Source organism: Bos indicus, chromosome 4 (genome assembly GCF_029378745.1).
Source record: "Bos indicus isolate NIAB-ARS_2022 breed Sahiwal x Tharparkar chromosome 4, NIAB-ARS_B.indTharparkar_mat_pri_1.0, whole genome shotgun sequence".
NCBI classification, from domain to species: domain Eukaryota; kingdom Metazoa; phylum Chordata; class Mammalia; order Artiodactyla; family Bovidae; genus Bos; species Bos indicus.
The window spans coordinates 96882740-96900725 of NC_091763.1; the positions used below are offsets into that span (position 1 = coordinate 96882740).

At 41.2% G+C, this 17986-nt stretch overlaps 1 protein-coding gene across 2 annotated transcripts in view; it reads right to left on the reverse strand.

Annotated features, from left to right (window-relative positions):
- Positions 1–17986, reverse strand: part of CHCHD3 (coiled-coil-helix-coiled-coil-helix domain containing 3) — a 293253-nt gene that overhangs the window by 42724 nt on the left and 232543 nt on the right. For both annotated transcript variants that reach the window (XM_070788178.1, XM_019959100.2), the window contains one exon: positions 16874–16944. In XM_070788178.1, the coding sequence (XP_070644279.1) occupies positions 16874–16944 (71 nt within the window). The remainder of the gene's footprint in view (positions 1–16873; positions 16945–17986) is intronic.

Genomic DNA, 17986 nt, shown 5'->3' on the forward strand with positions numbered 1-17986 from the left:
CGGACAGGGCTAGTATGCAGAACCAGTGTCCTACCTTTTGGTGGCCCTCTATCTCCTAAGGCTCTTTCTCTGCAAAATTGCCCTAAGATTTCTCCAGACAGCATCCTATGAACTAAACCTTTCCTGAACTCTTTCCTCTCCATCTTTCCAATCAAAACTACTTTTTCCTATGTCCCATTCTCTCAAGGCCCTGAACTTTGCTAAGAGACAATTAATATAGGCTGATATGTGCTTATGTTTAATGCATGTTAACATGTGTATATATAATAGTAATATAAATAGCAAATCGTGATTGTTACAACATACACATGTATGTATGCACCAAATATCCTATTTATATATTTGACAGCCTCCTTCTAGAAAAAATGACCAATTCAAAAGGCATAATCTTAATGATGAGATTTATGGGCACCAGGCATACTGGTAAGTCACTTCAGTCGTGTCCAACTCCGTGCGACCCCATAGACGGCCTCCTACCAGGCTCCGCTGTCCCTGGGATTCTCCAGGCAAGAACACTGGAGTGAGTTGCCATTTCCTTCTCCAATGCATGAAAATGAAAAGTAAAAGTGAAGTCGCTCAGTCGTGCCCAACTCTTAGCAACCCCACGGACTGCAGCCTACCAGGCTCCTCCGTCCAAGGGATTTTCCAGGCAAGAGTACTGGAGTGGGGTGCCATTGCCTTCTCCGGCACCAGGCATAAGAAATTAAAAAAAAATATTCTCGAGTAGGTAAAACTTTTGGTTCAATTCTCACATCCCAATAACTCTGCCTTTCAAAACACAGCATTTAGGGTTCCCCTGGTAGCTCACTGGTAAAGAATCTGCCTGCCAGGGCAGAAGAGACAGGTTCAATCCCTGGTCCAGGAAGGTCCTACATGCCACCTAAGCCTGCACACCACAACTACTGAAGCCCGAGCACCCTAGAGCCCATGCTCTGCAATGAGAGAAGCCACCACGATGAGAAGGCAAAGCACTGCAACTGGAGAGTAGCCCCCGCTCGTCTCAACTATAGAAAATCCCTTGCAGTAACGAAGACCCAGCACAGCCATAAATAAATTAAATTATTTAAAACAAACAAACAAACAGCATTTTAAGTCCTTTGAAGTCCGACTCTAATCTTCCTTTCTGGCCTCCTATTCCATTATACCTCCCCCACATTCAGTCTAACCATTTCTAGAATTTGATTCCCTCTTCATGCAAAGTCATTCTCCCTTTGCTCACCTTGAGAAAATCTCAAAAAAAAAAAAAAAAGCCCCTCTTCCTGCAGTCCAGATCCTCCTCACCCCCACCCTATTTGGTCTGTGCCTTTCTGTGAGCATTTGCCACGCTGCAGTGGCTGTGTACTTTCTGCCTTCTCACGTGTACTGCCAATGTCCTGAGGGCACGGATCACGCCTCTTCACCTCTGTGTTTCCAGTTTATAAAAACCACCTGAAATGTATTAAATACTCAACAAATCTTCTTGAACAAACTTTTTTTAAAAAATGGTTGTGGGGTTTTTTTTTTGGCTGCACTGGGTCTTACTTGCTGTATGCGAGTTTCTCTAGTTGCAGACATCGGGGGCTATGAGTTTCTCATCGTGGTGGCTTCTCTCGCTGCTGAGCACACGTGCTAGAGTGCTCGGGCTTCAGTAGTGGCATGCAGGCTCGGCAGCTGCGGTTCGCGGGCCCTAGAGCACAGGCTTAATAGTTGTGGCACGTGGGCTTACTTGCCCCATGCCATGTGAGATCTTTCTGGACCAGGGATCAAACCTGTGTCCCCAACACTGCAAGGCAGATCGTTAACTTCTGTACTACCAGGGAACCCTAACAAATGTTATAGCTGTTACAGTTATAATTCCAGCATCAGGTTTTGACACTTCTGCAGCAGAACTCATAATTTCAACAAGTAACAGACCTCCGAGGACAGGGCCTCAGACATCCATTTCTGCATTTCTAGCACCCACAGAGCGTGGAGCATCAGAGACCGCTGACGGATGGCTGTGTTGTTGATAGTAATGATGAGCTGTCACATTACTACCCTTCAAAACAAATGTATGTCCCTGAGCAGCTCTTCACTGGGGGAAGAAACCGAACAAATGAAAACAGGATATCAGAATCTACTCATTGAAAAGAACTTCCAAGATTGGGGAGTTGATGAAATTGGTCTCCAGGAAAATCTCGTATCTCAAAGACTTCAAAAATACCTCCAAACCCACACCCCACTAACCACACCAATAACACAAATAACAAAGCAGTGACAAAACATTTGATCCCTGTTTCTTGTCAACCAACCAGGAGGTCTGAGAGAAACAGGCTACACCTAGCGATGTTATTCTCTTTACATTAAGGTCTTCTGTATCAGAGAAACTCTATCATGACAAGAACCAGTTAATTGTGAATAGTACCAAATGAGCTGTAGCTGAGGTGTTATGCATGTAAATCAGCGAAGCCTGATGCAGAAAACAGCAGCATCTGGGCGTGCAGCTTGCAAAGTAATGAGACTGTGATGACGTGCTGGCGTCCGGCTTTGATCACTTCATCTTGTTCAAGAGCTCTGCTGGGGAAACAGAGGTGAGAGGCACTGACCTCCCTCCCGCCACTTTGCAGGAGCACAAAAAGACAGGAATGGATCAAGGACTGATCCCCTTCCCTCTTCTCCTCCTTGCCAACACACACCCCTTTTTCAGAACTGACAGTTTCATAGTGGGGAACCCAGCATAAAGCAGGCTGAGCAAGCTTCTAGCATATGAAGTGTCATGTCTGCACACGTCGACAGTAATTGGCAATTCATTTCTCACCCTAAAAGCAGAAACAGGTGTATGCTACCTTCAGACTCCTGATCATAAACCACACAGAATGTGCCTCACACACACGCAGCTTTGTGGAAATTTATACCGGTGGCGGGCTGGTGGACTTCAGAGTCTCCACAGATGGATCTGTCTCACACATAAATAGGTGTTTGTGCAGTCTCAGAAGCACAAGAGAACAAAATGAAGAGCGGATGGCAGAACCATAAAAAAAAAAAGAAATCCCACCACACAACAGCAGCCCTTAGGCTTTCTTGTGTTAATACTGCAATTGGCAAATAGCTGACTTTTTTGTGCTTGTAAGATCCCTACAAAGCGTGTTAACATACTCAAAGGGGAGGTTTCAGTCCTTGGAAAGGAGTATAAAGCCAGATGTATCACTGCACAGTATTTCTTGCCAGCCTCATCCAGAAACGGTAGCTGAGGTGACTGGAGAAGGGAGCCAAGAGTGAGCACTCTCCTTAACGAGCACATCTATCAATTTTCAAGGGATGCAGTTGATTACCAGCATTTAGACAAACACACTCACACAAGGAGTAGGGCAATTTAAGTGCTGGCCAGTGCATGAGAAAGCACATTAAATAGCTCAAGGCAGCCATGTGAGCAAGTGGGGCAGGCTTGGCGACACTTTCACGTGGGAACGTGTGCTTTCATCTCAACATGCAGTAAGGGCCAAGATGCAAGCTTTTACACGTTTTCAAGCATTGTGCCAGGGCTCATGCAATACGTAGTATGAACACATTGCTGCCTAAGATTATAATATTAAAAAGTACCAGAGTTACTATATAAATGTTTCATGTACAGATCCTGCCTTTAAAAATCCTTTTTATATAATCTAGTATATATATCACATATGTATAACAGGCAAACATAATTTAATAAAATATGTGGAATTTTTAAAAAAGGGTACAAATGAGTTTATCCACAAAACAGAAGTAGAGCTACAGACAGAGAAAACAAACTTATGATTATTAGGTGGTAAGATGGGGTGGGGGGGAGATGGATAAATTTGAAGATTGGGGATGATATATACACATTACTAAAGGCACTCAATATGTCAGCAAATTTGGAAAACTCAGCAGTGGCCACATGACTGGAAAAGGTCAGTTTTCATTCCAATCCCAAAGAAAGGCAATGCCAAAGAATGTTCAAACTACTGCACAATTGCACTCATCTCACATGCTAGGAAAGTAATGCTCAAAATTCTTCAAGCCAGCTTCAGCAGTACGTGAACCGTGAACTTCCAGATGTTCAAGCTGGTTTTAGAAAAGGCAGAGGAACCAGAGATCAAATTGCCAACATCCACTGGATCATCGAAAAAGCAAGAGAGTTCCAGAAAAACATCTATTTCTGCTTTATTGACTATGCCAAAGCCTTTGACTGTGTGGATCACAATAAACTGTGGAAAATTCTGAAAGAGATGGGAATACCAGACCGCCTGACCTGCCTCTTGAAAAACCTGTATGCAGGTCAGGAAGCCACAGTTAGAACTGGACATGGAACAACAGACTGGTTCCAAATAGGAAAAGGAGTACGTCAAGGATGTATACTGTCACTCTGCTTATTTAACTTATATGCAGAGTACATCATGAGAAACGCTGGGCTGGGGGAAGCACAAGCTGGAATCAAGATTGCCGGGAGAAATATCAGTAACCTCAGATATGCAGATGACACCACCCTTATGGCAGAAAGTGAAGAAAAACTAAAGAGCCTCTTGATGAAAGCGAAAGGAGAGTGAAAAAGTTGGCTTAAAGCTCAACATACAGAAAACGAAGATCATGGCATCTGGTCCCATCACTTCATGGCAAATAGATGGGGAAACAGTGGAAACAGTGGCTGACTTTATTTTTTGGGGCTCCAAAATCACTGCAGATGGTGAATGCAGCCATGAAATTAAAAGACTTACTCCTTGGAAGGAAAGTTAAGAGCAACGTGCTGCTGCTAAGTCGCTTCAGTCATGTCCGACTCTGTGCGACCCCACAGACAGCAGCCCACCAGGCTCCCCCGTCCATGGGATTTTCTAGGCAAAAGTACTTGAGTGAGGTGCCATTGCCTTCTCCAATGAGCAACCTAGACAGCATATTAAAAAGCAGAGACATTACTTTGACAACAAAGGTCCGTCTAGTCAAGGCTATAGTTTTTCCTGTGGTCATGTATGGATATGAGAGTTGGACTATAATGAAAGCTGAGCGCTGAAGAATTGATGCTTTTGAACTGTGGTGTTGGAGAAGACTCTTGAGAGTCCCTTGGACTGCAAGAAGATCCAACCAGTCCATCCTAAAGGAGATCAGTCCTGAGTGTTCATTGGAAGGACTGATGTTGAAGCTGAAACTCCGGTATTTTGGCCACCTGATGCGAAGAGCTGACTCATTTGAAAAGACCCTGATGCTGGGAAAGATGGAGGGCAGGAGGAGAAGGGGAAGACAAGAGAACGAGATGGTTGGATGGCATCACCAATTCAATGGATATGAGTTTGGGTAGACTCTGAGAATTGGTAGTGGACAGGCAGGTCTGGTGTGCTGTGGTTCAATGGGGTCACGAAGAGTTGGACATGACTGAGCAACTGAACTGAAAGTGAAAAGGACTTACTGTATATGTATAGCACAGAGAATTCTACTCAATAGTTTGTAATGGCCTATATGTGAAAAGAATCTGTTAAAAAAGTGGACATATGTTTATAAATAACTGATTCACTTTGCTGTAGAACAGCAATACTGTAAATCAACTATACCCAATAAATTTTTTTAAAGTAAAAGAAAATAATAATAAGGGGGGAAACTTATTTTTAAGAAAACAAAGTAAGATTTACTCCTATAGCTATAGAGATCAAATATACTGAACGAACAGCCCTGACTTTGAGATAAAGTATTCAAATTCTAGTAAGCAAATATGATTATGGATAAGATCAGAAATCACAAGTTTTTTAAAACTGTGATTAAACTTAGGAAACTTATTTTACCTAGGACAAATTACTGTTAGAAGTAGCGTATTCCCAGTATTTTGGACATTTTTTCCCCTGATTAAAATTAGGAAATTTAGGATATTTTAAGAATAATTAACATAAAAAATTCACTGACCTAGGTGTTCACATTGCAGCAAAAATTATAAATACACCTATAACTACTACCCAGAAAACGAATCCTCAGTATCTCAGGAAGTTCACATGGGTCTGTTTTCAGTCAAGTCCCCTTCTATCCCCATCAACTACTTGCTGATTTCTATCAGTATAGACCAATCTTTCCTTTTTTTTGAACTTCACATAAATGGAATCACATAATGAATAATGTCTTATGTCTGGCTTCTTTTTGCTTAACATGTTCCTGAGATTCATCTATGTTGTTATATGAATTAATGGTTTGCTTTTTTTTAAAAACTGCTGAACAGTATTCTACTGTATGAATATACCACAACTTTTTTAATCCAGTCCTTCACTGGTGACCATATGAGTGGTTTCTAATTTTTGACAAGTATGAATAAACCTGATATAAACGGATATACAAATCTTTCTGGAGATGTATATTTTCTTTCTCTCTCATATATGCATGGTCAGTTGTGTCCGAGTCTTTGTGACCCCATGGACTGTAGCCCATCAGGCTCCTCTGTCCACGGAATTCTCCAGGCAAGAATATTGGAGTCAGTTGCCATTTCCTCCTCCAGGGGATTTTCCTGACCCAGGGATCGAACCCGAGTCTCCAATGTCTCCTGCATTGGCAGGCGGATTCTTTACCACTGAGAGTATTTTCTTTGCTCTTGGGTAAATACCTAGACCTGGAATTTCTAGGTCATGGACCAAATGAATGTTTAAATTTATAAGAAACTGTCAAGCTTCTTCCAAAGTGACTTTGCTCTTTTATACCCCCTACCAGCAAAGCAGGAAAACTCTGGTTTCTTTACATCCTTTCAGACACTTAGTACTGTCAATCTTTTTGATTTTTACCATTCCAGTGGTTTTAATTTGCAATTCCCTGATAACTAATGATGTTATTAGCACTTCTCATGTGCTAATTGGCCATTCTTATATCTTCCTTTGAAGAGTCTGTTCAAGTCTTTTGCTTATTTTTAGTATTCTCAAAATGGTGTCTTAAGATGAGCAGAACATTTTAATGAATAAAGTCCAAATTTATCAACTTTTGTATTTAGTTTGCTTACACGTTAAGAAAAACTGCAAAGAGCCAGAAATAGGAATCCTTGATAGACTGACACCCAGAGAGATGATCTGGACATTATACATTCAAATAAACAATAGGAAGGCCCGTTCAATGATGAGTACCCTGGTTTCAATGTTAACACCATGGTTTTACCCTAGATACAGTGAGTGGGCAACCCTAGGTTAATTATCTGGTTTAGAGCAGGAAGGGCTGATAGCGCTTGGAATAGGCTTCCCAAACCAGGGACTGATGAAACACAAGCAGATACCACCGTATGGCTGAGCCTATACAGATTGCCAGAGACCATCCTGACAGCTATTACTTTTATGCATAGATAACTTCTTTGATGTAATTTTTAACCACACTTAAGGCTCTAGATGGTTAAACTTTGAAAATTTGACACAAGGCAAGAACTGAAAATCTACCTCCTACAAGTCTTCCTGTGCGTGGCCGGTCAGTCAGACAGTAATTAACTCTAATTGGCCCCCCTACAAGCTTCTCTGCTTTCTACCTGTAGCGGAGTGGCACTCAAAAAGCAAAATAACTATTTCTCAGCTTTGAAAACATCAAAGTAAAATTTTTAAAAATTATTTCCAAATGGATCCTTTAAAAAGTAAATGAACTCTTGCTGCAATCAGCAACAGGAAAAAACTTAGTAATCCCAGTTAGAAATACCTTTAGGAAACTATGAGCTGTGTAGCTAATTACTCAAATAAGCAAGGATCAATAATTCTAAAATATCGTGCATCTCAGAATATAAAATGTTCTCATTTAAATATTATGATACAAAGAAAGAAACAAGCTATCATTTTGGTAGAATCTTCATTTATCTAACTAACAGTGCGCAATTAATATTTCATATAACCATGTAGAGTAACACTAGATTCTTAATGGATTGTATTGATTAAAGCAGAAAGTTCAATGCTAATGTTCCTGTAGGGGAAAAACAAAATGATTCGTTATCTCATGCAGAACAAATCATGAATTCAGGAGCTTGTGACCACTAACCTAAGGGCCGCAACAAGACTGGTTTTGATAATTTCCATGCAACACATAAATGGACTGTATTAAAGGAAAAAAGATTCCTAGAGTAACCCAAACAAGCCCCAGTTGCCACTGCTGAGGCCTGGAAGAGAATTCCAGGTCACGGATCGAACGCAGGATGTGGCCAACCTGGTTCCACCGGCTTGTAGCACTGCTTGAGGTTCCTTCACACACACTGTTGAAATGATAAGGGGGTTTCCACTGTGACCCTCTAGACCTGGAGACCTACTGCCCATGTTCATGAAATGGCTGCAGTTTCTATTGTTTTGTGAAATAGGTAATACCATCTTAGGGCTTACACCCCTGTCCTGCCCTTTTACTCCTATATTCCATCTTCTAGTACTATATTCATCCACTTTGCCACCCTGCCCTGTCCCCTTCTGCAGACGCTTCTGGACTGAGTGGAAAGCTGTGAGGAACGGTCAACAGTCTGTGCTTTGTTTTTCAAAGTGGCTGTACCAGTCTGCATCCCCACCAGCAGCATGCGTATAGGGGGCGGCGGTATCCCTTTTCTCAGCAATCTCTCCAGAATCTGGTATTTGAACATTTTGATAATGGCCATTCTGGCTGGTGTGAGGAAGTGCCTCACGGAGGTTTGGATTTGCATTTCTCTGATGGCTGGCCCTGCTGAGCGTCTTTTCATGTGCCTGGTAGCCTTCTGGGCGTCTGCTTTGGAGAGGTGTCCGTCTGGGTCTTCTGCCCATCCTGAGTTGAGACTGGGCTGCATGAGCTGTTTGTGTGTTTTGGAGATTGAGCCCTTATTGGCTGCATCATTTGCGAGTGTTTCCTCCCAGTCTGAGGGGTGTCTTTTCACTTTGCTTGTGGTTCCCTTTGCTGTGCAGGGCCTTGTGAGTTTGGGTTCCATTTGTTTCTGTTTGCTTTTGTTTCTATTGCCTGGGGAACTGACCTAGGAAAGCACTGTTAATTTATGCCGTAGGCTGTTTTGCCTGTGCTCTCTCTTCCAGGAGTTTTATGGTGTCATGTCTCAACAAAAACAACAAACAACCCTATACTTCTAAATGGGCAATTATAATTAAATGTATGCAGAACTGATGCAGGTGGAAACCTAACTCCCAAGTGGTGTTAGTGTTTCTTGGCATTTAATCTTCCGTTACCTTAGAGAATTAAGCATGTAGACTAAGGATAGAGCTCCCACTTGAAGAAGAAACTAACTAGCTAACTAGACAGATGTGATTAGGAGGGATCCGATCCTAAAGGCGGGGAGAAGGCCTTAATCACCTAGTTTCCTTAGAAATCTAAGCAATTCTACAAGCTCATCGTAAGAAGTAGAGTCAAACACTGGTGTGTTCCAAAGCAGGTCTCACTTGCCTTGGCACTAGTCTGCTATTTTGGGGTATGTGGGGGAAGAGAATGACACAGCTTCTTGCGGTGGCCAGCTCCGCTCCTCACATCCCCGGATGAAGGACAGAAGGGGCTGCCATACCCATGGTAGGCGGCGTCTTAGATCGAAGTAAAATAGCTACTTAGGTCCATTTTTTAGATGAGGATCAATAATAACTTTTTTTTTTCTTTTTCAACTTTAAAACCTTCTCAGCTTGAATGCCCTAAAGAGAATGGCAGTTAAAATTTACATTTTAGAGATGGAAAACACAAGACAAAGATATAATAAATAACCAGCCTGAGGAGTGAGGTGTTCCAGGTAATCAAGACTACGTTTCAGACAAGTGGGTATTTGCTATCAGACAAACTCTAGTGGGAACGTGAAACACTGTGGAAGATGACAGAGGTGAGTTGATGTTTAAAAAAACAAGAACAACACACAACGCTATACTTCTAACTAGGCAATTATAGCCAGGTGTACATACAAGGAGTACAGGTATATTTACTTTTTCTAGAATTTAACCTCTTCCGTTGCTAAGTCTCTTACAAAATAATCAAGGCATTGCTTGACTCTAAGGATCGTAGGGAATAAAATGTCACCACTGCAGCTGCTGTATTTCCTGTTCACAGCCCTTCAAATTTAAAAAAAAAAAAGGAGGGGGGTGAAGGCCCAATACAAATGTGGAATTTAATTAGTTAGTAAAAGCCCCAATCCTTGCCCGAAGTCTTGTTCTTCCTGTAATATTGCATTCTTCTCTTCTTGTGTAAACTTTTCATTATGGAGGAGACATCTTTATAATACAATAACTCTAGTTATACTGTAACTGCTGGTAACATAACTCCTGCATTGGAAGAGCCAGCATGTTCAAGTAATGTTGTTTTAATACAATTTGTGTTCAGCAGAAAACCAAGTTGACTTGGTCATTTAGAATTTGATCAATGTGAATTAGTGTCTTACTGAGATAAACCATTTGATCATTTAGAAATTGATCAATGAGAATCAGAGGTAAAACATTTATCATGTACATGTGGTATATCAGAGCCATTCACGCAGCACGAAAGTAGGTTATAAGCAGACATCAATAAGTGTTAGAGATGATGTGCAGCGAAACTGTCAGCTGCAGACACAGATACATGCCTGACAGTATATAATTTTAATCCTTTTGATAAGGCAAGTTCCTCAATGAGGCAGCTGGCATCACTGAAAAATTATAGGAGTTCAACTTTCGGAAAAATGGGAAGAGGCACAGCGATGCTAAATATCTCAAACTTTGGAAATAGGCTTTAATTAAAAGTTTAAGCAGAATGTAAGCAACATAAATTTCCTCGGCGAAACTTTTAGAAGAGCTCTAAGACTATTAATCAGAGTAAACTGTATCCCCGCAGTACAATTAGTCCTATTAATCTAATACTTCCAAACTCAAGTCACATTGACATTCAAGCCCACTGGCTTATGCATCGAACAGAATTATAAATTTGCCAGTCAAAATCTTATTTAATTATTTTACAGCCAATTAAGCAGGATCTTTAAACACTTGCTTAAAACTGTCCATAATCCACATGTGTAATTACAGAGAACACGAGAAACACCTGCTGATACCACGGGCATGTCATCCTCAGCTTCACTAACTCATTCGTAGTGTAGCTATTAAAATCACACATCCCAAAGAGAAACTAAACAGCATGGCCAAAGTGAAACCCTAATAAAACCAAGGACATTTTAAAGTGAAAAGAATTTTACATTGATGCAAACATTTGACTATATAATACTTTAAAAAGCCATTTTATCTGGAACAGTTTTTGCAAAGCATTCTGCAGAATCACCTAAACTCCTTCCACGGGGTAACTAATCTTTTAATACGTTACAAGGATAACCCAGGCTTCTTCCATGAGCCTAAATTTGTAAGTCAGGTTTGAACAACTTCGTTCAAGGATAAAAGTGAAAACCCTTGCTAACGCCTGGCACACAAAGGAGCATTACCAGCATTCACATCCGACCGCACAGAATCACACTCCTTTACGAGTGCTTCATCCTTCAAAGACACTGAAGCCAAGCTAAAAAGTTACACCTCTAATGAGATCAGTCCAGAAGTATTTTCAATAGATCTATGCCACTTGCCATATACGTTGTTATGGAAGGTAGAAGTGGCCAGTCCATTATCTAAAGGAAAACATGGGACGGAAAGATCAGCCATCTCTGAAATGTTTGTTTGCTATTACATTGTCTTCCCGAGGTTTACACTGCCTTTACGATATCTCACATTGCTTTGATATTGCTCTACACATTTGTTTCATGTTTGTTTCTGTATTTTAAAAACAACTTGTGTGTACATAACACTGTGGTAACGTTTCCTCTCTGTAGGTGTGATATATTGACAACAAGCCACTGAAGGCAACTGGATTCTGATGCTGACCTAACACAGAGCCCTGCAGCACCGTCTGCACACTCCTGATTCTGTCTGTCCATCCTGAGAGCTCTGACACAGCGCGTACTGGGCTGTCCCGTCTTAAGCGCTTTACATGCCGTCTCCCGGCTGGACTATGAACTTCCCATGGCTATGATCTCTCTCTAATGCTCTTTTGGGAGTTCTTTGTTTTTTTCTAAAAACAAATACAGAAACCTCCACAAGTTCCTACAGTGTGTTTGTTCTTTTGTTATTTTAAAAAAATTTTTCTGGCCCTGCCCCATGGCATGTGGGGATCTTAGTTCCCAGACTACGGATGGAGACTGTGCTGCCTAAAGTGGAGGTGCAGAGTCTTAGCCACTGGACCGCCAGGGAAGTTCCCGGGAGATTTTAACATCATCTCGATTGTGTCTGGAACTAGATATAGAAATTTCTCCAATGGTGCAGAGTTTTACAACATGAGTTGGATATAACAATAAAATACTAATATAAAAGTAACAATATATAATAAAAAGAAAAAAAAATCTAATAGTTAATTAAGCAATTTACTTTGTGCTAGACCTGTCTGTGCTAATAAGCACTATCAATATAACAATTAATATAATATTTTGCTTAATTATCTATAAGGTAGACTACAAGGATTAATACTGAACATAATTTTCATTAACAGAACTACAACATGGTATTACTGCCAGAAAACTAACCCAGAACTAACACCATAATTTGCTCTATTTAACAGATAATAACAAAGGGTGATAAAGGTGGTAAGGGGTACTTACAATGACCATTTCAGCTGAGCTGAAAAGGTGTATCTTTAGAACAGAAGCTAGATATAGGTGTGTGTGTGTGTGTGTGTATACACATCAGTGAGTTTACCCAGTGATTTCAGTTTTATAGCTAATTTTAAAGCTTTTTTGGGGGGGAAGTTCTTGCATGAAAGTAAACACACATTCTTGATCCCAAATTACTTAATTTCCATTGAAAAAATGATAAATAATTTTTAATAACTTCATGTTTATTAGGGATGCAATTATCTCACCACAGTAGCACTCACTCTGGATTTTTTTGGAAGCTTTGGGTTATTAAAATTCTGTCTTCCACCTGCTCTCCTATGATGAGCTTCTAAGTTTCATGCCGGTAAGACCCACCTGTCTCCTTCATGGCTATATACTGAGAACACAGCTGAGGGCAGGTTTCATAGAAGCACTATGAATGAATGATGTGCTAATAAAACAAAGTGGGGAGAGTGGGGAGTGGGATTCCATTGGCTCTCAAGTGTTTTCATGGTTTGCTGCCATACTATACAGTGAGGGACTGAAGTGTGAGTTAATATTTAAACATCCCTAAGACAATTCCATCAGCTGTCCTGAAGGATGCACCAGTGTACTGGTATTCGTCACATGTGGCCCCAAATGCTCTGAGCGTTCATTATTCTTTCTCTTTACTGTGGTTTTGTATGGAGCCCTCCACCCCCATCAGGCGTGTAACAGTGCCCTTGAAATTGCATTTTAAGAAGCTTCCATCTCGTGTAATGAAGGTGTACCCAAAAGAATCCTTCCATCAGATGAAATTAATGAAACCCTCCTCAAAGTCCTCCAGGGTGTGCTGTCTAGGAGGGTCAGCTGAGTCCAGCTCTGCAATGGAAAGGATACAGTACACTGTCCTGCCAAAGACTGCGGACATCATGATTCTCTGAAGTCCCCAAGGTTCTGAGGAGAAACACAATTCCACTGAGGAATCTCTGTGCCCTCAAAGGTGGTAAACATCTCATGCTGCTGAAGCACTATCATTTCCTTGGCATGAAGCTGCCAATCAAAATACCGTATTCTAGGAGTTCAGCCTAGCAGGAAGTGGCTGAAAAACATGACATAAAGAAAACCACTTTCTGAAGAGCCAGCTCCGGACGTTCCTGAATTTTTGTTTGCACTGGAGTTGGCCAAACCACAAAGTCTGAGGGCAGGGTCCGCAAGACTATCCTAACTTCTGGTATCAACTGCAAGTTCAAGGGGGTTCCCAAACTACCCTAAGCTTTGAAAATTCGATAAAGGATTCACAGAACTCACTAAAGCTATAAAACTCAGAACTATGGCTCATTATGGGAAGTGCTACAGAGAGTCAGCCAGAAGAAGAGAAACACAGGACAAAGTCTGAGAGGGTTCCCAATGCAAAGTTCCCACTGCCTCCAGGAGGGACAGCCCTCCTGGTATCAGTGTATGTGACAAATGTAGAGCAGCATCAGCTAGAGCTGCTCACCCCATCTCCGTGTCCAGAGTTTCACTGGGGCCTCGTCGCACAAGCTGGCCTGACTGCTCATGTGGCTGACTTCAGTCTTTGGCACTGGGCTGATACCACATGGCCTAAGGGGTCCGTTATGAATAAGAAGACATTTCTTTCACTTGGGAAATTCCAAGGATTTAGAGATTACTCCTAGAAGCTGAGTACAAGGGCCACAGTTTGCTCTGGGGAAGGTTAAACTGTCTACTACATCGGATCAGAGTAGGAGCTGATCAAGAACACCACCTTCTAAAGATAAAAGAGGATGATGCTGTTGCTGCTGCTGCTGCTAAGTCGCATCAGTCGTGTTCGACCCTGTGCGACCCCATAGCTGTTGAGGCTCTGCTTAAAACCAAGTACACCCTACAGATCCACGCCATTGTGGAGAAGGTCAGTCGTCACGACTTCCCTCTGTGCTCCACGCAGGCTCTCATTCTGCAGTAGGCCAGTCCAGGCCGGATTATATGCTTTCCAGGGCCATGACATGGCAGCTGGGTGTGGCTTCAGAAGAGAGAGTCTTTTCATCTAAAATCAGACTTGTTTGTGAAATTCAGCTTCCGCCAATCTTCTTTCCAACATACTAAGTTCATATTTCTGTTTCTCCTTTATCCCTTCTATCCAAGTGTTTGCTGTGGGCTGAAATGCATCTCCCCCAAAATTTGTGTGTTGAAATCCTAATGCCTGGTGCTTTAGAGAGTGAATGTGGACAGAGGATTTTTTAAAGAGGTAAGGTGAAATGAAATCATCATCAGGGTAGATCCTAATCCAATGTGATTTATAAGAGGAGATGAGGACACAGATGGAGAGAGGGAAGACCATGTAAAGAGAGTCACGTGTAAGCCAAGAAGAAAAGCCCCTGGAGAAACCAACCCTGCTTACATCTTGACCCTGAACTTCCAGACTCCCCAACTGTGAGAAAATCAACTTTTGTCGTTTAAGCCACTCAGTCTGTGGCAGCCCTAGCAAACCAGTACACCAATTAATCACTAATTCACATCTAATCTCTCAGTGACTTTTGCATCCATCTCTTTTCTTTCACTTGCCAGAGACTTCTCATCTGGTATTTCTGGCTTTTTATTTTTCTTTTCCATGCCTCCAATCAAACCTCGCGTTAACTGTCAGTTTATTATTACTAAAGGACCACAGAACTCAGAGTACTCACCTGGCCAAACATCTTCAATGTGTGTGTAACTTGTGTGTGTGCGCTCAATCGTGTCCAGCTCTTTGTAACCCCATGGACTGTAGCTTGCCAGGCTCCTCTGTCCATGAGATTTCTCAATCAGGAATACTGGAGTGAGTTGCCATTTCCTCCTCCGGGGGATCTTCCTGACCGAGGGACTCAACTTGAGTCTCTTGTGTCTCCTGCCTTGGCAGGTGGATGCCCTACTGCTGCACCACCTGGAAGACTATGACTTACGGCTAAATGAAGAGCAGCTTCTTAGTTCAGCAGGTAACGAAAGCCCCTACAAGCTTCTCCACCTTACCTTGCACTAGTCTCCCTGCAACAAACCACTGATCTTAACTAGTTTGTCAGCCACCAACTCCGGGGCATGGTTTTCCTTTTGAACACCTTTCCCTCCTGACTACTCGATACTCTTCTTCAAGCCTCAACTAAAATGCCATCTTCTTTATGACTTCATAGATCATCCTGGTCAGAATGGATCTCCTTTGATTTATCTTAAATTTTACTTATTTGTATAGCTTCAACCTTACAAAGAAGACAGATCCGGGGTGCCAAGTGAAAGGTTCTCACAGTACAGAGACGAAAGGCTTGAAAAACACTGCTTTGCCATTCGTGGGAAAGATAAAAACCCAACTTTAAGAATACATATGGAGAGTGTCTTTGAAAATCAAAATCTATCCAATTCTATATCTACATTCTGAAGATAGCACATTAACCTTTAAGAGTGAGATTTATGGCTCATTTTTAGAAGGTCTTTCCTGTCTGCTCCTAAAGAGATAATTTCACTAAGGAAGACTGGAGGGTTCTATCTATTTAAATATACCTTAAATCATACTTTTTCTAAAAAATATTTTAAATCAACATTAAAATAACACCAATATCCATTACCACACAAATTACACTACGGCAGAAAGTAATAACATTCTACCCTAGGGTTTAATCATTTTATCAAATGCTTATAAACATGCCAAGGAAGGAGGTCAGAGCCTAATACAATCTTTTGACTAAACCTGTCACAACACCTTTCTGTGCTTCACTAATTTGCACATGTGCGACTAACAGTGGTTACACAGCAGAAGTATCTATACACTCAGGAAAATTCTGAATGTTTTCTTACCTAATGTGAGTACTGAAAGCAAAGGGAAAGCACAGGGCTATGGGTCAGGGACACTCTGATCCATCAATTACAGAACACTCATTTAATCATCCCAAGGATTAATACAGGGAGCAATTTAACATCACCTTCATAATCAAGGGCAAGGGAAAGTTCTGTGATTTAAATGTTTTCAAGGTACACGTAAAGCAATAAAAACAGCTTAAATGGGAGAAAGACAGATACCCAAATTTGGACATCTCCATCATTTTATTATATGAAAGTAAATGATCTCTGTGTTTCTACTGTTAGAGGCAACAATTTAACATCCCCTTCATAATCAGGGGTATCCTACTAAAATCATATTCCAAATGAAAACACCACCACCATTGCTTTCAAGTTCGCCAGAGTTCATAAAATGGAGTTGCAACATACTTTCATCAGAGGCCTGTCCCTTGCACTGGAATTCCATGATAGCAATATTGGTCCAAACACACTTCCAAGTATTCCAGAGGGCTAACGTACGTGCCAAAGAGTGGTAAAGGCATGCTTTCGTCTTGTCGGGAAGGGTACATAATGATAATACTATTAAAGACTTACTTGAACTTTGCTTCCACCTCCTCAGCAGCTTTCTGGTATTGCTCGGTGGTAACTTTGTAGAACTCTGAGCTCTGTGGATAAAGAGATAGCAGAGTTCTCACTACTCAAGAGGACAACATGTGTGCAAGACTTACAATTTCAAAAACTACATAAAATCTTGTGTCTGCCGCTCCAGCAGAAGGAGGAAGATTTCTTGCATGGTGACAGGAATACTTAAAATAACATGTAAGATTATATATTTAATAATGGTATCATTGTTGGCATACACATTGTAATCACAGACTAAACATTCATGTAAGTCATCAATATTTGAACCTTCTGAAAAAATTCCTAACGTAGTTCTGAAAGACTATTTTGATCTCCCGTATTTGGAATCTACCACTGCAAGACCAAAGAGCACTTGAGATGAAATGTGAAATTCACACACCATATTCCATATTTTCCTATCATTCCAGTGTTCCACCTAGGATATTAAAGGATCATTTCTTTTTACACTGTATATTTGTCCTCAAGATGGATTCTTTACCAAGTACAATTTGTTCTATCATCTCCATACGACCACAAGAGCATCAACATTTATAACAAATTAATCAGTAAGAACAAGGGGGCAGATTTAGGTAATTTTTATTAAAAAATGTTTCCACTATTACATGAATGAACACATAAGCAATATAAATCAAGTTGTAAGAGCCAAGTAATGCCTTTCCTGGGGCAGCAATATTAAAAACGATCCATTCTGACTAGCTACTGTGAAACCTGTCTTACTGCAGGGGGTGGCCTAAATGACCCGATGAGCCTTCAGACTCCATGAAATATCCTGCAAAATGCATTGCGGTACAAAAGAACACAATGCAATGCAGTGGTCTATTGTGTCCCTTCGTTCTCTATTCACTCAGGTTTCACATGCATGACTTGGGGTGGTTTATTTTTTAATACATCATTGTTGGTTGGTGAGAAAATGAAAGTGAAATCCTCTTCACACCCAGTGACCCCTTTGCATTTAACAATCTGGGTTGCCCAATGACAGTCACATCCAGGTTTGCTGGATGTAGATAAAATCAATAGGTATGTGATTAGACAGCCGGCTCAGGATGGCTGGAGCAATGGACAGGT